We start from the raw sequence: 18388 nt of genomic DNA on the forward strand, positions 1-18388 counted from the left end.
TTGCATGCGTATAACACACGGTAGATACCCACTGTGCACATGACATACTCCCCTTCCTCTAAGAGCTCACTCCTGAGCTCACTAAAAAGCCAGGGTAATCTCTTTGAAGAGAAGTCAATGTCTCCCATGTAGCGTCCTCCTCAACACGATCCTTCCACTTGATCTTGTATTCCGTGATAAGCGTACGACGCAATCTTCATTCACGAAAGCCAAGAATCTTTTCAGGTTCGTGCGGAACAAATGTCATGTCCTGGACGTCTATAATTTCTTGAGGAGTAACTAACTGATCTGCTCCACCCAGTACTTCCTTAAGTCTACTGACATGAAATACAGGATGAACTTTCACATGAGAAGGCAAATCCAATTCATATGCAACTGAACCAATCCGTCGTGTAACACGAAATGGTCCACAGTATCTAGGGGATAATTTCGGAGATCTACCTGTCCGTAAAGTCTCGGAATCTTTCGGAACTCGCAAATACACCATCGTTCCTTCAGAGAACTCTCTAGGTGAACGATGTCTATTAGAATAAAACCTGTCTCGGTCTTGAGCACTTCTAATAGATTCCTTCGCAACTTGTAACATTTCCTGCATATCTTGCAAAAAATTACGTGCTGCATCATGCTGAAGTCCTGAGAATCCTACTGTAACAGGTGATCTCGGTTGAAAACCATACATAAGCATGAAAGGACTAAACCCTGTACTCGTATGCTTAGTACTGTTATATGCAAATTCTAACATAGGAAGATAATCCTCCCATGAACTCTGTCTTTTGGATACATATGCTCGAAGCATATCCTCCAAAATCTGATTTACTCTTTCAGTCTGGCCATCAGATTGAGGATGATTTGAGGAACTCAAATTCAAAGTTGTTTCCAACTTCTCGAAAACAAGTTTCCAAAAATCACTCGTAAACTTAGAGTCCCTATCACTGACTATGTCCTGCGGTAACCCGTACAGTCTAAACAATTGCTCGATAAACTGCCGAGCTAATTGCGTAGCTGTAATATTCTTTCGGGTCGGTAAAAATCTAGCCATCTTTGTCAAGCGATCTACCACAACCCAAATAGAATCATGGCCTTGATGTGTTCTTGGCAATCCGGTAATAAAATCCATGGAAATACTTTTCCACTTATTACCTGGGATTTGCAAAGGATGCAACAACCCAGCCTGTCTAAAGCGTTCAGCTTTATTTGCCTGACAAATCTGACACTTGAGAACATAATCTTCTACATACCCTTTCATCTTCGGTCAATAAAAAGTGTGTTTCACTAAAGATAGTGTCCTGTGTACCCCAGGGTGTCCAGCAGAAGGGGTGTCGTGACACTCCCTCAGAATCTTGGACCTAATGTCCGGAATCTGTGGTACACAAATTTTGTCATTACGGAATAGTAAACCATTCCGAATCATCCACTGACCTCCTGCAGCCTGAATGGTAGACTGCACAGTCACCGAGTCTTGGTCAATCAATGAGCTCCCGTCCTGGATCTTCTGCCAAAATGGACCAAAATAACTATCAGTCCTGCAAAGCCCTCTCAATGACTGAAATAAGTCAGTAGAAATCTCGGTGAACGACAAAGTATTCACCTCTCTAATCCGACTAAGCGCATCAGCAATATTATTCATGGACCCTTTCCGATAACGGATCTCAAAATCAAAATCTTGCATTAACTCTGCCCAACGAGCTTTCCTGCCTCTCAAATCATCCGCATCACACATACTTGATTGACTGATGATCAGTCAATACCACAAACTTGGAGCCATATAAATAATGTCTCCAAACCTTGAGAGCATGAATCACAGCATAAAGCTCCTTCTCAAGGGTTGGCCAACGAGATTGAGTGTCGTCTAGCTTTTTACTGTCAAAAGCAACCGGTCTACCATCTTGAAATAAAGCAGCCCCGATAGCATAGTCACTGGCATCAGTTTCAAGAACATAAGGCCGACTAGGATCAGGCAATGCTAAGATAGGTGCTTCCTTGACTTTATCTTTCAAAAGTCTGAAGGCCATATCCAAATCGTTATTCCAAGTGATAGGCTGATTGGACTTACGTCCACGACCTTTCAATAAGTCGGTCATCGGTAGTGTGAGCTGAGAGTACTCCCGTACAGATTTCCTAAGAAAAACTACAAAACCGAGAAAAGAACGAAGTTGTTTCACTGTTCGCGGTATAGGCCAGTCCAAAACCTTCTGAACTCGGTCATAGTCAATGCTCAATCCATCTCTAGTGATCTTGTGTCCCAAGTAAATGATGTCGGTCATAAAGAACTCACATTTACTGAATTTAGCATATAGTCGATTCTGTCTTAAAATAGATAAGACAATCGTGAGGTGTCTGACATGATCCTCAAGAGTACGGCTATATATCAAAATATCATCCAGGAACACCACCACAAATTTTCCCAAATGTTCACGAAAAAGATCGTTCATCATTTGCTGGAAAGTGGCTGGAGCATTGGTTAACCCAAAAGGTAATACGAGAAACTCATAATGGCCATACCTAGTCTGAAAGGCGGTTCTTTCGACATGCCTTTCATGAATACGTATCTGGTGATAGCCAGTACGCAAATCTATCTTCGTGAAATATTTCGCTCCTGCTAACCGGTCAATTAGGTCATCTGATCTAGGGAGAGGATAACTGTTCTTAATTGTCAACTTGTTCAATCTTTTGTAATCTATACACATTCTCCAAGTATTGTCCTTCTTTCTCCTAAGCAACACAGGTGCACCCCAAGGTGATTTACTTGGACGGATCTGGCCCATCCTCAAATAATCTTCGAGTTGTTTAGCCAACTCATCTTCCTCAGCTTGGCTCATCCTATAAGGTGGAATACTCACAGGATGAGCACCAGGGATCAAGTCAATACGATGATCTACTGCCCGTTCAGGTGGTAAACCCGATGGCAATTCCTTAGGAAATACATCTTGAAACGAATCAAGTATCTTCTGTAATTCTTTGCTTTCAAACACACTTAATTCATTCACATCCATGGAAGGGATGAGAAAAGAAGAAAGTGGAATCAAGACACAATGGAAAGCGGTGTACAAAGAAGAATTCATTATATTTCCAAAATCAATTGTATTTACAAGAGGTCCCTGAGAGGGATGGATACAATCACCTAAAATACTATACTTGGTGTCCCTATGCTGAAAAGAAAAAATATGACTAGACCAATCTATCTGGACGTCAAGAGTCTTAAACCACTCAATCCCTAATAACAAGTCTACATTTTCCAGATGCATAACATAGCATTCCAGAGTATCTTTGTAGTCCTGAATCTGGATTGAAAGCATCTCCACTTTGCGATCCCAAACTTGTCTGCCCGCAGGTAGACGTACCTCATAGGTATGGTCGCTGAGTGTCGTATCAAGACTCAATTTCTGCACAAGTTTGTAGTTAACAAAGTTATGCGAACTGCCAGGGTCTAAAAGAATGTGAATTTTATGGCCATTCACTTCTCCATAAACTCGGAGAAGATCATGCATGCCAAATACCTTAGAATTGAACAGACAATCAGAACAAGTACTAGGGCGAGAAAGTACAGTAATTGACGTACCTGTCAAAGACAACTGGTTAGCTGCCTTTGGCTTGGGTCCTGCGTTTGACTTGGTACCCTTTTGCTTCGGGCACTCATTACGCATGTGTCCTTTTTCTTCACAGATAAAACAACGTCCTTCCTTCTTGAGCTTCAAAGCCCTAAGGAGTCGTTTCTTCTTCGCTGGTGTCGAACTTGAACTCTTCGAAGGTTGGTCCGAAGACTTGCCTTCAGTCGTGTTAGCCATAGGTGCGGAGAACTTTCTTTTATGCTTGTTCCCCTGCTCGGTAACGGGTTTTGACTTGGAAGAGACCATCGTATCATCATAGATACGAGCTGAATGAATGGCCTCGTCCAATGTTTTACATTTGTTATTTTTAACCTGTAAACGGTACGAGTCGGGTAAACCAGCTACGAAAAACCCCAAAAGAGTAGTGGGATCCATCTTTGTAGCCTTCATCTGCAAGTCACGAAACTTCTGGAGGTAGACCTCATAAGTGAGGTGCTGCGAGGTCATGGTCAAAGCTGAAAACCGGGCAACAACATCGTAGTCATCCTCTTTCTTGAGGAATTCTTTCTTGAAAATGTCTTCGAATTGTGCCCAAGTCGTTGGCTTTGGGTTCAGTTCCTTCCACCAAAGCAAAGCTTTGCCGGACAGGAAACCTGCTGCTAACTGTATCTTCTTTCCATCATCATATGGATGAAACTGAAAGTGAACTTGCCACTTGTGTAGCCAAGTGTCCACGATCTCCTTGGTTCGCTGCTTTTGCTCGCCCCCGAACGGTTCCGGAGTAATATTGGGGCCTAAAGCAGAAGCCAAGGTATCCATTCCCGAAAAAGTAGAGAGGGTAGTGGTCAATAGAGCGATGGAGTTCTGCAACGCCTGCATCTGGGCTGCGATTTGTGCCTGACGTTCCGACGAAGAAGCTTCGAGAGCTACTTTGAACTCTTGGAAATCTGATTTTGACACAAACTCGTCAAAAAGATTGGGATCAGTGCCTTCCGTAGCCGGCAAGCCTTCGCGTTCCACGAGGGGCTCCAACTCTGATTCTTGGGTCGACATTGTGAAGAGGGTACGTGGAGAGAAAATTTGGTCTTTGCACAACAAAAGTGCGAGCGAACTTGAGAGCTTGAGAGCTTGAAAACTTGAGAACTTGAGAACTCGAGAGATGTGTGGCAAGAAGCCCACGTGAGGGGGATTATAAAGGTTTCCCAAAAGCCAAAAAAAACTCGAAAAGCTAGGCTTAGCTTTTGCTTTAGCTTTTGTGTTTTTTTCTTCTTTTTTTTTTCTGGAATAAATATATATATATATATATGTTTTTTAATATATATATATATATATATATGGATATATATATTCTTTTGTCTTTAAAAATAAAAAATAAAAACCTTGGAAACCTTAAAGACCTTGGAGGAGAGATGACTTTTAAATTTTTATAAAAAATTTAAACTTTAAAAAAAAAACGAAAGCTTGTAAAAACGAAAGCTTTACTTCTGTTTTTTTTTTCTCTCCTGAATTCACCCGTCGGTGAGCTGCCGGCGCCTGGATTAGCTGCCGGTTGCCATCGTGGACTGCTGACGTAGTCGGCTGCACCTTCGCTTGAGCGCTGACCGCCAGCATGCGCTTCGCCAGACTGCTGGGCATGGTCTGGGCGCCAACCTGCTGGACGTGGACTGGGCGCCGGTTCCTGGCATGAGCGCTGGCCCGCCTAGCCTACCTGGCTTGGGCGCCGGCCTGGCCTGGGCTGCCTGCGCTAGGCTGCATAGGCCTACATGGCCTTAGGCGCCTGCCTACAGGTTCTCTTGCGGCCCAAAACGCACACCCGCCAGCAACGATTCAAGCAATTCTGCGCTCGCTCTCTCTCTCATGCGCCAAAAAGCAACAAAAATCAACATGCTTTTTTTTTTTTCTGTTTTCTCTCACGACTGTACATGCGACTGCACACAAGGCCTCTTCTTTGCAAAAGCAATCAACCCAATCAAAACTACCATCTCCCATCAACATGGGATTCTTTGATGAAGGAAAAACACATACAAAACTGAAATCTGCAGTATGCACAGAAAAAACAGCAAGCTTTTTTAACACATACCGTACTTCGACCTCTTCTTCTCTACCTACTGACTTGCTCGTTCACGAGGTATGCTCTGATACCACTGTCAAATCCCCACGGATCCCCTCGTGATCGATCTTGGTTCGAAACTCGAATCCTGCAAACAAACGAACAACAAACAAGCAAGGGGGTGCAGGCCTGACTCACCTCCCAACCATGACAGCCATGGGCAAGCCCACAGTCTTGGCTGTCCCCACCGAGCCACGAGCTGAGCTAACTAGGTTGACGTACCGACCGATCTCCTTCTCGCGACGTCCCATACCGCCACGAAGCTGCCCTCGCGGGCCTCGAGATTGCTGCCGGCCTCGGCTGCATAAAGCAGGTGCACGTCTGCACTAGATCCAGGCTCCAAGACCATAGAGCTCTCACAAACTCGCGAGACTCTCTATGCCCAATAACTAACCTTGGCCACCCTTTTATAGGCTCTTGGCCGGTCATCGGGCGTCCACACTTGGCCGCCCGCCCGTCCATACTTGGGTGCCCGCCCGTTAGTATATCCCTAACTCAGCTCGTCAATCAGCCTGCCTAGTTCCAAGCTTCCCCAAGCCTCGAAACTAGTCTTGCATGCGTATAACACACGGTAGATACCCACTGTGCACATGACAGCTGCACCCTTGAGAAAACCTGCAAACCTAATTTATTTATTTTTTTGTTTTTTGTTTTTTTATTTTTTAATTTTCTTCCACTGCTGCCTGAAACCCTAGAGCCGGAACCCTTGAGAAGATTCCATCATCTGCGTTTTCTTCTAGAGATCACACAGACAAAAAACCCTCTGTTGCTTTTGTGCTTCGCTGCTCTTCTGTGCTGTGTACAGAATAGAAAAGGAAGACGAGACGAGAACCTCCACGCTCACGTGCGCCTTCTTTCTTTCTCTCCCTCTCTTCGCTGCTGCCTGGTATCGCCCCCCGTTTCCCACCCGCCCTCTCTCTCTGCGCCTCTCTTCGCTGCTGCTTGTGTCCTTCTCTCTCTCTCTCTCTCTCTCTCTCTCTCTCTCTCTCTCTCTCTCTCGCGCTACGCGCTGGTGGTCTTCTCCCTGCTCGCGCTGGTCCTAGGTCTTCAGCAGTACGCGCTGGTGGTCTTCTCCCTGCTCGCGCTACACATATCATCGTCTCTCTCTCTCTCTCTCTCTCTCTCTCTCTCTCTCTCGTGTGCGTGCTCCGCCTCGGTCCCCTTCATTTGGTATCAGAGCTGTGGTTGTGTCCGTGTGTGCGCGCCTGTGCGCTTGCGGGTGTGCGGAGCCATCATCCTCCTCGTGAGAGAAGAAGCTTCGGCCATGGAAGCTTGAAGAGCTCTTGGTGTTGAGCTCGGAGAGTGAGCTTGTGACCTGCTTGTGCGTGGAGTTGCTGATTTCTGAAGAAATCTGTTCCTTGGTGGCAGATCTGGAAAAGCTTAGCAGATCTGTGGAGTCGAAGCTCTTTTGCAAGAAGCTTGATGAGGAGGCGTTGCAGCTGTGTGCAGATCTGAGAGAAAGAGGAACTGCTGGTTTTGTGGATCTACCTATGATGGAGAGAGTAGATCTGGTGCTCCTTGAGTGTGTGGTGCTGTGTTTGACCGAGGTAGTCGGTGTGTAAGGTCGCAGCTGGGCAGAGCCTTGTGTGTGGTTTTGCAGGAAGATCCAGGAGCTTGCAGATCTGTCAACACTGAGGCAAGAGACTGTGAGAGCTTTTTGCCCCTGTTAGAGGTGTTGCTGTAGTGGTGCAGGAAGAAAGGTCGACACAGTAGGTCCTGTGCAGGTGGGAGCATCAGATTTGAGAGTGCCTGTGTGTGGTGACCAGAACCAGGAGTAGCTGCTGTTGTTGATCTCACAGGCTTGGACCGTAGGAGGTAACTACAGGTGTTGCGAAGCCATGACAGGTGTTATGTTCACAGAGTCATGGGTACAGGTTTTCCAGGCCTGGGAGCGTGAGTAGGGTCGACAACAAGGGAAACCATTAGCAGCGCAGTAGCATCATAGGTGCAGGGAGCGCATGTGTGTCATCGCTGGGCAGTACAGGTGTGTGACCGTGAGCCAGATCTGTTTGGTCAACACAGGCTTAATGGTGGTTTGCAGGTGTTTGCAAGCTTGGCCAGCTGTAAGCGACGTTGGTTGGTATGCTACCAGGTCGACTGTGGTCAGTAGCAAACTCAGTTGTGTGTAGGTCTGACTACAGGCAGCAAGCAAGAAGGTTGCTGGCCAAGGTAAAGCACAGGGAGCAACTGATTTGTGGGCTACTGTAGGTGTCTTGGCAGGCCGTGAAGCGCAGGTAAATCAGCCGCCATGTGCAGGGCAGGACCCACAGGCTAGTACAGGTGGCGTCTCTGAAGTCAAAGCAGGTGCCAAGCTTCTGTGTAAGGCAGCGTCAGATTTTGACGCAGGAGACAGGTGGCACCAAAAGCAAGGCTGGCAGTCAAGGAGCTTTGACAGGTGTGAGTCTCTGGTGTGAGGTCATCCAGAGCAATAACAAGTCTTGTGTCTGGGCGAACTAGCTAAATTGGAACAGGGCAAATTCTCACCATCACCACACCAAGCAGTAAAGGTGCAGCAACATGAGCATTATGGTTGTCGTGTGCAGTGTTTATGGCCATGTGCAGCCATCACTTGTTTGTAACTGCAAGTGAGAGTCGGGCTTCTGACCAAGTAAAGCTGTGAAGCAGCTTGGTGTGTCATGTGCACTTTGGTCAGATTTGCAGCCGTAGAATGCTAGATGCCATAGTAGATGCATGTGTATTCCAAGCATGGATGCTTGTTTGATGCATCGGTTTATGCGCCGATTGTATGCCCTTGATTGATGCTTCGTATTGGATGCCAGTTGATGCCTCGTATTGATCACTTGTACGCTCCTTGTTGATGTACACTTGTATGCCAATTTGTGGCGTGTATAGCTCATGTGTGTGAGCTAGGTTGCCATTGTATGCTCGTTTGATGCCTTGTTTAGCTCTTGTTGCGTGAGCTACGTTTACGAGTTGCTCGAAAAGGTCTCTGCGTCCCGAGTGTGCCTCGGTGTGGACATCTACATGTGCTTGTGAAATGTCATTGATGCCCGTGCTTGGATGCCGGTGTTGAGACCTTGTACATGCTTCGTTGATGCTCCTCATGTACGTCGAGTGTGAGCAGCAGTTAATGCCTCATGTATGCACTTTGGGGCTGACTTGAGTCCATCATTTGTACGCCCGTTGGAAGCATTGTTTGTGCTTGTTAGTGAGCACTTGTATGCTTCTTGGAGATGCCATGTTGATTAGCTGGATGCTCAGTTGATCGTTTGGTCAGTGGTTGAGAGATTTCGATCAAGAGTTCTCCCGAATTCTACCACTTGGATGCCCGTTGGTGTGGAAGACGGTTTGAGAGGTGTGCGATCCTCTTGTTGATATCCGCACTTGGATGCCCAGTTTTGGATGCCCACTTTAGATGCGTTGTATACGCCCAGTGGATGACATGACAGGTGTTTGTTGATGCACTTTTGTATGCTCATTTGAGGCAGGTTTGTGACGTGGTTAGCTCGTGCTTGAGCTTGGTCACTGTGTGAGCATTGGTTGGATGCCGTGTACGCCTCTTGTATATGTAAACAAAGTGTGACATCCTGTACATGTAAACAAAGTGAGATCTTTGTTTGTTAGCCATTTGAGGCTTGTTAGATGTGTGCTTGCATCTTGTTCGTCACATAGACGCTTTGGGAGTTTCTTCTAGATATAGGGGAGACTCTGCCAGATTTTTGGCAAAATCCGTGCCATGTGTTTGATGCTTAGTTGCTAGCGTGTGACTGAGCATCTTGCAGTGTTGGATTGCGTATTACGCGTCCAGTTTCTCTCATACTTGGACGATCTTGTTCGAGTGGGAGATTGTGTTGGAAATAAGTGCACACTAGGTGTACTATTTCTCTAGTCTACATTTGTCTAGTTTCAGTTTTGTCTTGAGTCTTGAGTGTGTGCCATGTGGCACCTCTACATTTATCCCATAAGCACTCTCGCTCATGGTCTTGTACTTGGCCCTATTTATTCAGGGGTCACATCAATGGAAAGTATTTCTCAGTTTTGCTTCATTCCTTTGCAATCTTCCTCATGTTTTAGTTTAGTATGATACCATGCTTCATTCCTTTGCAATCTTCCTTTCAGTTTACCTCTCCCAGATATCCTCTACCTCTGCCCCGCTATCCTTCTCCGACATCTGTCCCAAAAATCTGCGCGCCATTTCCTATTTCTGCCCACCGGCTGCTCCTGTTGGCCTCTACATCTGGCCACACCTCTTCAGCTGCAGTTCATGCTGCTCCTGCCTGCTGCAAATCTGCGCCATCTTCCCCTGGACCGTGCCCCCTTCTACGCCTCTGCCTCTTCATCTCCAGCAAGGCCTGCACTGCATCTGCCCCGCCATCTCCTGCTGGAACTGCCCGCTTGTCTCCTCAGCCTCTGGCCGCTCCTGTCTGCCCCGCCATTCTCTCGTTGCTGCGTGTTCGTGGAGCTCCTGTCTATACCAGGCCGGGTGCTGCTGTTCAGTCAGTTTGTGCCTCATCATCTTCTCCTCCGGCCTCCACTCCAACTTCCATGTCTCCATCTTCTACTCCAGCAACCTCTACAGCAGCAGCTCAAGGCACTCTCCATCTAAGAAGTATTTTCGGTCTACTCTCTATTTCTTGAAAAATCAAAAATCTCAGTTCTGAATTTCATTTACTTCTCTATCTTGTACGGGATTAGACACTGCCAAATATGGTAAGACCTTCCCATCTCTCTCATAATTGTCTATGCTTTCATGCTATCTACCACCATTGATCACCAATGATGTAGATCATGGGGTAATGTCATGACTATTTGTCTACATGGACTTATCTTTGTCCCTATCCAAGAGGCACCCCTGCATTACTCACTCTAGCAGGAGGATTGCCCTTGAGGAGGGATTATCAGTCAAGGTCCATTTCTCTGTCTATCTACAATCAGTCAGTCTCTCTGTCTATCTACAATCAGTCAGTCTCTTTGTCTATGTGTCTATCTTGTGTGATCTTACAGTCACATGTATCTGACACTCTGTCTATCAGTCTATATGCCTCTCTTTTGTGGATTAGCTACCCACATTCTCTTGGCATTTTCTGTCTATGTCCCCATTTATCTTCTATCTGTCAGACTCTCTCATGTCTATCTGACAATCTCTCTCTCTGTGGGACCACTCTACTGGTGGATTGTCTCTCTCTCTGTCTGTCTATGATCCACTCTTGTACCTACCCTTGTGGACCCATATGAGGATATCACTTGAGGAGGGGTGTCTCAGGATCTTTGTCTGTCATGTCTTATGTCTTGTCTCTTAGTCTATAGGTCTTTATGTCTGTCTTCTAGTCTTGTCTTTCTGTCTTCCTCCTAGTGTCCACTTAAGGAGGGTGTTGGAAATAAGTGCACACTAGGTGTACTATTTCTCTAGTCTACATTTGTCTAGTTTCAGTTTTGTCTTGAGTCTTGACTGTGTGCCATGTGGCACCTCTACATTTATCCCATAAGCACTCTCGCTCATGGTCTTGTACTTGGCCCTATTTATTCAAGGGTCACATCAATGGAAAGTATCTCTCAGTTTTGCTCCATTCCTTTGCAGTCTTCCTCATGTTTTAGTTTAGTATGATACCATGCTAGATTTCTAACAGATTGTTGACAGCCACACTCCTCTCAGGTAGGAGAGTGCTTTGTACTGTACCTTCGAGCAGTGTTGCAGTGTGCCATTGTTGCCTTGCGTCGAGGATTTGGCACTTGGTTTCAGCTTGTCGGATCATCTTGTGGACAGTCATGGCTTCGGAGAGTGCCCACCATGATGCAGTCAGTGTAGATGATGTAGCTGAGAGTAGAGGTACATGTATGGCTGTTGTTGAGACACCTCGTGTGAGAGGTAGTCAGATTCGGTCTCGTAGAGACATGGTCTGTTGGCATTGTGGCAGACGTGGCCACATCAGACAGGGTTGCTTTCGTCGCATGAGATAGCAGAAGAAGCGACAGCTTCGTGATTCACGGATGGCAGATGCTTCTAGCAGAGAGGTTGTAGGGGATACCTCTTGTGCAGTCACTACAGGTCCTTGCACATTGTCTCAGAGATTTTTGTTGGATATGGATGCCTTGTGCCATGTTGTCCCACATAGGGATTGGTTTAGCACATATTCAGCTGGGAGACATGGGTGTGCTTAGACGGACATGTTGGGTAGTGATGTTGCAGGTGTTGGAGATATATGCCACTGGTGGTTGTTTGCTGTTGCGCGACGTGAGACATGTGCCGAGTATGACACAGTGTTAGTGTCTACAGCACAGTTACGAGATGAGGGGTATGCTTTTACGCATACAGAGCATGCCTGGAAGCTACATAGGGCGTCGCTTATGATAGCGAGAGGTGCCATGGCAGGCACAGAGTTCCCTTTGTACTTCATGTACTCTCGTGATGGTAGAGTCTGTGTGACTCCCTTGCCTTGTGGACAGGTTGAAACGAGGAGAGTACACTTCCAGGATGCTAGAGCATGTGAGATGAATGCTAGAGGTCTGCCATTGTCAGATGCGCAGATAGAGCCTGAGGTGCATGGTTTGTCCAGTGTCGGACTTGTGGAGCAGGGTAGCTCTATGGATGCACAAGGCGAGTCATCATGTATGATGGCAGAGATGACTGGTTTGGATGCCGATGATGCTTCAGTGATACAATCATTTCTTGAGATACTGATGTCAGATGAGATGCTATCGTCAGAGCTTGAGGATGACTCTGACATGGTTACAAGACAGATGCTTGAGATGCACGTTGACGTTGGTCACTTGGATGTGGGGACTTGGGCCAGTACCCCAGATGTGACGCAGTCAGATAGTCCCGAGAGTCAGCTGTAGCTGACCTGGTGAGGCTATGCGACATAGCCAGAGTAGCATCAGCGTTCGGGAGTCTCATGTATGAGATACTCGTGTTGAGACCCGAGCTTGCATTTGCCATGGGTGCATTTGCAGTGGGAGTTGTGAGCCGTGCGATGGCTGACTCCACGGACATACAGCATGGGGGAGAGATGCACGTCATTGCTAGATACCTGCATGAGTGCTTGAGCTCTGGTAGGCAGATTGCAGAGTTGGGAGATATCTCTGCATTGCTTCCATTGCGCTATGGTCTACCTGGAGAGCTGGATGCACTCGGACACAGCAGTGAGCCCGTAGGTGTGGGATGAGATCCGTCGTATCTCGTCCATCTTGTACATACTAGTTGCAGGCTAGTAGAGTTAGTGGGTTCTCACTTGAAGGCACATTGGCCTTTAAGTGGGAGAATGTTGGGGTTAAAGGCCCCTGTGCTGTCCGTGCTGTCCGGGCGGTTGCCCGTGTCCGGGCGCCCACATGTGTACACACCTTATTCTTTACATATAGTGAATAAGGGTAGGGCTCACAGTACAGTGCATACTACACTAGCTGTGCTCCCCACCACTACATCATGTGTCGCGCTCTCTCTCTCTCTCTCTCTCTCTCTCTCTCTCTCTCTCTCTCTCTCTCTCGTGTGCGTGCTCCGCCTCGGTCCCCTTCACCACATTACAAGGCTGTGCATAGACACTAACGTTCAAATCCCATGCACATACATGCACACGCTCAGCTGTCACTAGGGACGGATCAGGCTAGGTGGGGGGGAGGCATTGCAAATGCGGACCCAAAAGCTATATGTTTTATGGGCATCTTTTTGTGTTGAATTTTTCCAACTGGTTTGCAATTTTAATGCCCATAGAATATCCACATCAGATGGGGGTAACAATGATATATAAACCCCATAGGTGTTTGTACATACAAATAAACATGACGTACCCTTAGGAAGGTCGGGGCAATTTTTCCCTAAATAGGAGGTTTTTTCCCCTGACAATGTATATAAACTGGTCACCTTCCATCTTTTTTCTCTTTTGTTTTTCATAATAAATACCTCGGGAGGAGCACCACGATGACCTACCACCTCCAGGCAACTCTACACGTAGCTCCTCTACCTAACTGTCAGACCAACATCACTCCAATGGACACGGATGGAATGTCTACACTTAAGGATTAATCTTCACAACTTCTTGAATCCAAAAGGTTACCGATATTCATGCAAAATCTTAAGCTACCATAGGGAAAAGATGGCTCTGTAGATAGCTAGAATAGGTTAATAGGTATAGGAGCGTACAACAGAGGTACAAAGACCACACCATATAGAAGAGAGCTAGCAAAACATACCAATACATGGTGTAGAAGCACGTCATATCCTCCAAATCACAGGTCAACAAATTATAAACTAGAGCTTCAAACCGTACAGGTGATATAGGTACCAATGCTATAGGAGTCTAGCAATGATTGAACAACCAACACAAATACTGACATCATTTGGAGAAATAGAAAAAATATTTTAATACTTCCATATCTAACTGTAGGGTTAAGTTGCATTTAGTTTGCATGTGTGTATTCAATGCATGGAAATGGGTTAGTTGGAAAATTCTCACTTGGATCTTCCGCAAGTGAACCTAAACTCAGGAATGTTGACAACCATCTTCAAGCTTCAAAGAAGCCAAGAAAAATGTTCTTTGCTCAAAAACAGCATAGAAAGATCAAACAGCCCTAACGGCTCAAGAGGTCAAACAACTAGGCAAAAGACCCACCAAACGGATTATCCTCGTGAGAACTACCTAGGTCATGTGCTTGGTGCATCCATGTAAGCTTATGTATTCTTAACTTCTATTGTAAGATGTAGGTTGAAGGATCTTTTGAAAATATATGACCATGAGCCATCAACGCCAAATCAACACACCAACAATGGAAGCATCAATGACAGTCACTCCTCGACAACCAGCACATGCAAGGATGTACACAGATTAGGTGGGGGGGAATGTTCTAGGAGTTGCATAAGCCAAAGCACTAGCCAGACTACCCGATGGACTTGGATAGGTCCCTGGTTGGAAATTTTTGAGTTTTTTAAATTTTGTATTTTTCGGGTTTCAGGAATCCGACCGACCCCGTCGGCTTGATTATTTGTAAAATCTATATGAGTTAGGGCCCACAAGCTTCCAATTTGTAAAGAACTCAACAATTAGTTTAAGTTGGCCACATGTGGCGGCCCAAGTCAATTTTGGCATATAAGTCAAAATTAGGTTCATTTTTAAAAAAGGAAAGACCTGTCTGTGGAGTAGACGAGCCTCGAGCGAGATGACACACAAGCAAATGTACACATGGTACAGGTATCGAATTTCAGATCCAATTGAAGTAGGTTTCTCCCCTCCTTTAGCTCTTTGCATTGATGTAAATAGACTGCTCATTATTAAGTGATTTGTTGATCTAAATAGAGAGCGATTAGTATCTTGCTTCTCATTTTCTTGTCATCTAAGCAATGATTTGTGCCTATTATGGTGGTGGGGCATTGTACATGCCTCGGTAGGCTTAGGCTTGTTAGATTTGTGAGCTTAGGTTAGCTTGTTACATTCTACCTATGTCCCATGAGATTCGGCGGGCAGTAGATCCGATTAGCAGGACCTGTCCCGCAAGCTAGCTAGTTAGATAGACTCTCGCACAACCGTTAGAGCATAGTTCTAGCTTAGATGTCATAGAAGTAGAGACTCTGCCACTAGTTAGAGAGAGAGGATGGTCGCCCGCTTCATGGGTGTAGGTTTACTATTGCAACCTCCGGCTATCTCTTTCATAGCTGCCTCCGTCTGGTCATGCTACGTCCTTGGATGACATTTTATGTTGTCAGAGTTCTCACTAGACTGATGACGTCTGTGGTGGTTACCCCACAAAACCCCTCCCCCTCTCCACAATCTCTCTACTCCCCTTCTCTTGTAGTCTCCTCTCCCTCTATCCCCACCTCCTTCCCCTCTTAAAATAATACTAGCAACATGGATTGTGACAATGATAAGCTCTCCAACTTTGCTCCATTGCTCCACAGTCCCCCCTTCATCAGAACGTGCATGTCCATCCACAAGTACTATGGAATTTGGAGTTGTCATTTTGCATTGCCTGCTGGTTTCAAAGCTTTCTTAAGCATTTTGCACATCTTTTCAATTTGATTTGCGTTCTTCAAAAGTTTGACCGTAAGTCTCAATCCTTAACTATCGTTATTTTGCAACAACATTAGGTTGATAGCAGCTTAGCTCTTTTTCTTAGGCAGTAGTCAGCATAATGCCGTTTCTTCTCAGGAAGGCTTGCAGGATCTTACTGATGATAGGTTCTTTCTTTAATCATCTGGATTATGCTGATTGAAATACCTTTCTTCTACAAATGCATCAATAATAGCATGGATGACAGCAATTTTAGATCCGTAATTGTCCTGGAGTTGTAGACTGGATTTGAATTCCAGTCATCTGGATCAGAAGCTAAATTTAGCAACAAATGTTAATGCTGCTAGTTTAGAGCTCTCTTTATTCAGCAGTAATTTTGCTGCTTTTCATATCTGTTTAGCTTTCAAGGGCCATCCAGAGCCGAAAATGCAAGGATGTATGAGACCCTACTCAATTTAATTTAGCTTTGATCTCGTTGCACTCTAAAGCTGCAATTCTTCTGGTAGATGTTTTGCAAGTTGACACAACCAACCTACTTGGTGGAAGCAATGGTTTCTAGCACTGGCCTTTGAGGCACCTGATCATGCTTGTTCAGTTTTACATGTGTTTATTTTGTTGCCATGGTGTGTTAGTGGTGTGAGTGCAAGCTGGTAACGGAACTTGTGACTCTAGCCTTGAATTTATCTTCTAAGCAGGTGTGAATCTATACTTCAAGTTTGCCTCTCTCACAGTTCCCCCGCTCGGTTCTGGTCTCTGGCTGCTACCTTACAAGTCCCTCAGCTGTGCTTTCCCGCATTTCACCTGCGAAAGGTTACTCATCTCTCCTTTTTCTGTGTGTGTGTCCGTTTCACTAAAAATAAAGGTGGATTATGCTTCACAACTTTGCTCCATTGCTCCACAGTCCCCCCTTCATCAGAACGTGCATGTCCATCCACAAGTACTATGGAATTTGGAGTTGTCATTTTGCATTGCCTGCTGGTTTCAAAGCTTTCTTAAGCATTTTGCACATCTTTTCAATTTGATTTGCGTTCTTCAAAAGTTTGACCGTAAGTCTCAATCCTTAACTACCGTTATTTTGCAACAACATTAGGTTGATAGCAGCTTAGCTCTTTTTCTTAGGCAATAGTCAACATGATGCCGTTTCTTCTCAAGAAGGCTTGCAGGATCTTACTGATGATGGGTCCTTTCTTTAATCATCTGGATTATGCTGATTGAAATACCTTTCTTCTAGAAATGCATCAATAATAGCATGGATGACAGCAATTTTAGATCCGTAATTGTCCTGGAGTTGTAGACTGGATTTGAATTCCGGTCATCTGGATCAGAAGCTAAATTTAGCAACAAATGTTAATGCTGCTAGTTTAGAGCTCTCTTTATTCAGCAGTAATTTTGTTGCTTTTCATATTTGTTTAGCTTTCAAGGGCCATCCAGAGCCGAAAATGCAAGGATGTATGAGGCTCTACTCAATTTAATTTAGCTTTGATCTTGTTGCACTCTAAAGCTGCAATTCTTCTGGTAGATGTTTTGCAAGTTGACACAACCAACCTACTTGGTGGAAGCAATGGTTTCTAGCACTGGCCTTTGAAGCACCTGATCATGCTTGTTCAGTTTTACATGTGTTTATTTTGTTGCCATGGTGTGTTAGTGGTGTGAGTGCAAGCTGGTCAGTGGTAACAGAACTTGTGACTCTAGCCTTGAATTTATCTTCTAAGCAGGTGTGAATCTATACTTCAAGTTGGGATCAATTGCTCTGTTAAACGGTTCTGTATATACCTGCCATTATTGTTTGTTTGTGTTGCAGATGCCGCGGTCTGGAGCTCATGGGATTAAATTGCCTCTGAAAGTGAGGAGAGAGATGGTGAAGGCAAGAGCAATTGAAGAAAAGGATCCCGAAGAATCTCTATACCTTCTACGCATTGAGGATGGGACATCCTCTAGGGCATGGTCTATATATCGGGACTGGGTCAACAAGCTGGATGATGCAGATCCGAATGTCATATCAGGGTTTGCCCCTTCCATGGACATTGCAAATTCTGTCCTGGTGCCCAACCTTGCATTGGTAGGGCCGTTGTTACGTGAGGTTTCGAGCATAATGGTGCACATGTCGCCATTCACTATTCAGGCTTTTGGAGCTGGTCTACCACCGATTCCTCCCCCACTCCATGCTGTTCCAATGGTGGTTCAGTTTCGCCATGCGAATGTTGCAGCCATAGCACTCGTGGAACAACTACAGAGCTCGCCATCCAACTATCCTGTCCTATCCTCTCTTCATCCAGGCAGTTATATATGCCATCTGTTTTATCAATGGACATCTGCAACAGTCAATGTGACCGTCTTTAAATCTTTAAGACAGCCACAATGTACACAACTCTAGCAGGGCATTTTGTGTGTTTCACAGTTTTCAAAAACTGTCAATTTTGGTAATTTGTGGGTAATTACAGTGTTTGAACATCTGTTGTAAAGAACATGGCCATTTTACACATATTTTGGATGTTCTTTACAACAGATGTTCAAACACTGTAATTACCCACAAATTACCAAAATTGACAGTTTTTTAAAACTGTGAAACACACAAAATGCCCTGCTAGAGTTGCGTGCATTGTGGCTGTCTTTAAGATTTAAAGACGGCCACATTGACTGCTGCAGATGTCCTACAGGTAAAATAGATGGCATATATAACTGCCTGGATGAAGAGAGGATAGGCCAGGATAGTTGGCTGGCGGGCTCTGTAGTTGTTCCACGAGTGCTATGGTTGCAACATTCGCATGGTGAAA

The 18388-nt window shown here is 45.4% G+C and overlaps 1 protein-coding gene across 1 annotated transcript; it reads left to right on the forward strand.

Moving 5' to 3' along the window:
- Positions 1-16860: 16860 nt before the first annotated feature.
- LOC147606287 (uncharacterized) lies at positions 16861-18113 on the forward strand. Its single transcript, XM_086791920.1, has 2 exons — positions 16861-17329; positions 17416-18113. The coding sequence occupies exon 2, from the start codon at positions 17416-17418 to the stop codon at positions 17986-17988; it is 573 nt and encodes a 190-aa protein (XP_086648046.1). The 5' UTR covers positions 16861-17329; the 3' UTR covers positions 17989-18113.
- Positions 18114-18388: the final 275 nt, after the last annotated feature.

The sequence above is a fragment of the Cibotium barometz genome, chromosome 57, assembly GCF_041138505.1.
Source record: "Cibotium barometz isolate CiBa-2024 chromosome 57, ASM4113850v1, whole genome shotgun sequence".
In the NCBI taxonomy this organism is placed as follows: domain Eukaryota; kingdom Viridiplantae; phylum Streptophyta; class Polypodiopsida; order Cyatheales; family Cibotiaceae; genus Cibotium; species Cibotium barometz.

Coding starts and splice junctions, on each gene's coding strand:
- LOC147606287 (XM_086791920.1), top strand. CDS start 17,416: ATGCCGCGGTCTGGAGCTCATGGGATTAAATTGCCTCTGAAAGTGAGG.